The following is a 4445-nucleotide window of genomic DNA, read 5'->3' on the forward strand; positions in this document are numbered from 1 at the left end:
CAATGGACGATCTACAGGATACATCATTGATATATCTGGACTAACGTTCATTAAAAAACAAAAAAGAAGGAGATGTGGAGATTAACCAAAGCTACCTCATGTTTAATTAGTATTTTGACTTTGTGTATTGTATAAGTACGTGCAGACTGCCCTGGCAGTTGGAACACGTACGAAGTGCAAATAAATGTTATCTGTGTCTCTGTCTAGCAAATAGCTAACCAGAAGGTTGTTATTTCCTCCTTGAGAGCGAGGTCTTTGTGTAAAATTTCAATAAAAGAGAGCTTACGAATATACTCGAGGTTCTCACTTTTGCAGACAGCCCTGTGTCTTGTGTTTCATGGGAACCGGATCACTACACCAAACCTTTAAAAATTGCATGTTCTTAAACGTTATATAATTAGCTGTTCATCAGAGAATCCCTCAACGGAGAAAAACATTGTTAGCAAAAGTTCTCTGAGCTGGAGTGGATCTATGAAGGACCCTCTTGGGGGAGGCTCACTCAGTCCTCCCCCCCATTAATCCATCCAAGAGTTGTGCCATTTGCTGGAGGATGAGATCAAGAGGGATCCCTTCCAAGGCTCTTCTGTGATCCTGGGATCTGCATGATCTCCTCAGCTACCTTCCCTTTCCCCAAGATCCCCCCCCAGATCCTTTCTGCCCTCCCTGTCCGGAATGGGGCAACTCACTGCAGGACAAATCAACAATTTTATTCAATTATTTAAAATAATTTTAAAAAGGTTTTTTTTTAATTTTTGTCTTTCACATTTCATTTCTTTCCTCCCTCGGCCTCCTTCCTTTCCTGATTCTCTTTCTCCATTTCTTCCATATTATGCAAGTTGTTCTAGACCCCTCCCTGCCTCCCCATCCCAGGCAGGAGGGTCGGACCCCTCCCCACCTCCTTCCTGGGGGGGGGGAAATGGGGCTGGGAGGGAGGCCAGACGGCTGCAGGGAGAGGATGGGGGGAGGAACCTGGGCAGAAAAAAACCAAAGGTTCAAGTACAGATTAGACAAAATTTGGCTCAAAATCAGGGGGTCCCAATGGGGAGCCTCACACTGGACGTAGTTGTTGAATTCAGAGGCAATCCCCCCTCCCCCCTCACACGTCCTGTTCCTCCCCCTCTTTTAACTATAATTTTATCTTGATTGGGAATTCTATTTTGATTGCTATAGAAATATTTATCTGTTGGGATTTTAATGCTTTAATGCTGTAAGCCAGGGCTTTTCAACCTTTTCACCGACTGTACCACGTTTAGGATATATGGCAATATTTGAGTGCCACCTAGCAAGGTGTCAAACACTTGATGACCAAAAAAAACCAAACCTGTTTAAAGTTGCAATTCCATTGAAATGACTTATGACCACTTTTCACACTTATGCCCATTGCAGCAGGCCCAGGGTCATGTGATTTATATTTGGATGCTTGGCAACGGATTCATATTTATGATGGTCACAGTGTCCCAGGGTCATGTGATCCCCTTTTGCAAACTTTTGACAAGCAAAGTCATTGGCAGGTGGCCAAGTGCTAAGGCGGGACTTCCCTCCCTCCCTCCCTCCTTCCCTGCCTCCCTCTTTCTCATTCCCATCTCCTTCTGAAGGAAGAATTTGAACCCCCCCCCCCTATTTCCCCTCTTCTATATATTCATTGAACAAGGAAAAGCCTCCAGAGACAGAAAAGACAAGCCATTGAGGGAACTAGCTTAAGAAGGCGCATTCCCCTTTAAGAATTAGCTACTGGCTAAAAAGGAAAGTTAAGGAGCGCAGTGGGCACTTAAGGAAGAAAAAAAATGTAGTAAGTATGGCTGCTGGCTAAGGCAGCCTCCCCAAATGGCTCCATTCATAAGTAAAGGAATGCTACAGGCAAAATCCAATCAGGAGAAAAATACTTCAAAATCCCTTGCAACAAAACTTACAGCTAACAGTAGCAGAGCAGTAGAAGCTAACCTGAGACATCAGCCATCAGCCAAATAGAAATTGCCAAACACTCCTTAAGACCACAAAGCCCCCATTGCACAAATCCCAGAACTTCAAAGTCACAAAAGCACATAAGAATCCTTCCACTCTCCATCTCCCTCCGTCATTCACCTCCAGCCAGTGCTGCCTTTCTTCATTGCTGCCTTTCTTCATTGCTGCCTTACTTCATTCCTCCCTACGTTCCTTGCCTCTTGGTTGCTGCCAGCACATGTGGCTGCTACAGAAGTTGTAGATCCACTTGTGGCCGGCCTGCTTGATTTCCTCTCCTCTCCCCCCACCCTCCTCCTTCTTTCCATTCCGTGAAGCTAGAGCTGACTCCTCCTCCTCCCAAGGCTGCTTCTTTTTCTCTCTCTTCTTCTCCAGGCCCAAACTGCCTCCTTTTATAGCCTCTCCTATCTCCTCCTTTCTCATGGGGGAGGAAATTCCTTCCTTCCTGGGGCGTTTCCAGTATTTATTCCTGTTGGACTTGTGCAATTTGATGATGGAAACTGATCCCAACCAGGAACGATTTATGTTTTTCAATCTTTGAGAATCCCATTTAACTTCTTGCTGCAATTTGCTTTGGAAATGAATTAAAACAAATAATATTTTAAGGACTGAAAAGGGCTCTTGGCCTGAACTAACCAACTTGGTCTCCTGTTCTGGCCCCTCCTGTGTCTCCCCCATGTCCCTCCTCCATTCCAGCCAAACCCACCGTCTCCATCTCCCCCACCAAGCTGGACCCCGCTTCCCCCAACACCATCCTCCTTTGCACCGCGAGGGGCTTCTACCCTGTGGAGATCAAGGTCCGGTGGCTGAAGAACGGGTGGCTGGAGGAGGAGGGCGTGGCCTTTGGGGAGGAGCTCCAGAATGGAGACTGGACCTACCAGCTCCAGGTGATGCTGGAGACCCAGCCCCAGTGGGGGGACGTCTACACCTGCCAGGTGGAGCACGCCAGCCTGGAGGCCCCGATCACCGTCCAATGGGGTGAGCCCCCCCCTCCATCTCCTCCTGGTCTGGGGACCCCATCCTGCCCTGAGAAGCGGGGAGGGACCCTCCCTGTGGGGGGAGCTGGGATGGACCCTCCTGGGGGTGCAAGCTGTCCCTGATCCTCCTACTCAGGGGAGGCTCCTTCTCCTTCCCCAGAGCCCCGATCCTCCAATTCTGCCAGGAGCAAACTCTGGACGGGGATTGTGGCAGCCATGATCGGGGTGATCTTCTTTGCCATGGGGCTCTCCCTCTACCTGAAGAGCAAGAAAGGTGAGTCTGTGGGGCTGGATGAGAGGTTGTGGGGAGGGGACCATCCAGGGGAGGCCTCTCAGCAACCTTAGCAGATGGCAAGGAAGCTCCCCTGGGAAATTTGTTTGGGAAATTCTGTTCTTTGAGAGTCAACTGTATAAGTGAGCATCCTGCAACCTATTATGGGCTATCGATGGGGAGGGGGACCCCCTGAGTCCTCCAACCCATGAAGGGTTCTGATTGGCTCTTTTTCTCCTTCCAGCCACTCTGATCCAGCCTCCTGCAGGTGAGTTTCTCCTCAAGTTATAGATGTTTCTTTAACATTCCTTAATTGTTCCTTTAAAAATAAATGTGCCTGAACAAAGCCTCCTAGCTGTGGATAACACAAATTTTTGTAATTTTGGACAGCTTTTCTTTACAGAGACCTGAAAATACATTGCAATCAAAAACAAACACACACACAAACATTAAAATGTGGCCCAGGATGTTTCCAGGTTTTGGGAAATTGCAAAAGGGAAGTGAAGTCTCCTTGTGACATTTCTCACAATTTCTGGCCAAGTGACACCCGGCTTTGCTGCCATCCCTCATCCTGGCCCCATCTTCTTTGTTAATCTGAAACGTCTCTGTGTGGGGGAGGCCTCCTCTCTTGATTAACCCCCTAATTAAATCATTTGGGGAACATTCCATAAATCCAGGGAGATGAATCCCTGGTCCTTTGCATCCTTTTCCTCCCTGAAAATCCCTGGGGGGATTCTCCCTCATTCTGCTCCTGCCTATCAACCACCCCCCTGCAATGTAGAGGAATAATGTTATTTACACTGAAGGTTTCACTTTGTATTCTCATTTTCTAATTTTCTCCCCATCTCTTTTTTTCTACAGCACTCATGAATTAATCCTTCCTGCTTCCTGATGGGAAAGGATTTTTTTTTTTAGTGGCTGATGAATTTGTGGCTTTTTCACAACCTCTGAAAAATGGAGGCTCAAGATTTTAGATCCGGGAGAGGAGGAGAACGGCAGCCTGGAGCTTCTCCTGCTGAGATTCCCCCCCCACCTTTCCTTTCAGGCCTCCCTTTATTGTGAGGGAGGGATGGAGACCATCTAGACTGACCCCAGGGACTCTGGGCCTGTCTGTCAGTCCAGAACCCCAAATCTCTCCCCCCTTTGAATCCACAGCAGCTTCATCCCCATTAGTCTTCCTATGAATCATTTCCCTTCACTTTGCTATAAAAGAATAAAACTTATATTGTAGGAAAAAT

At 47.5% G+C, this 4445-nt stretch overlaps 1 protein-coding gene across 1 annotated transcript in view; it reads left to right on the forward strand.

Annotated features, from left to right (window-relative positions):
• LOC107295588 (H-2 class II histocompatibility antigen, E-S beta chain-like) overlaps nucleotides 1-4445 on the forward strand; it is a gene marked incomplete at its 5' end in the record, with an annotated part of 16094 nt that overhangs the window by 9844 nt on the left and 1805 nt on the right. The window contains 2 exons of the mRNA XM_015824902.1: nucleotides 2656-2937; nucleotides 3097-3218. Of these exons, the coding sequence (XP_015680388.1) occupies nucleotides 2656-2937; nucleotides 3097-3218 (404 nt within the window). The remainder of the gene's footprint in view (nucleotides 1-2655; nucleotides 2938-3096; nucleotides 3219-4445) is intronic.

The sequence above is a fragment of the Protobothrops mucrosquamatus genome, unplaced genomic scaffold, assembly GCF_001527695.2.
Source record: "Protobothrops mucrosquamatus isolate PMUCROS unplaced genomic scaffold, P.Mucros_1.0 scaffold2410, whole genome shotgun sequence".
Taxonomy (NCBI): domain Eukaryota; kingdom Metazoa; phylum Chordata; class Lepidosauria; order Squamata; family Viperidae; genus Protobothrops; species Protobothrops mucrosquamatus.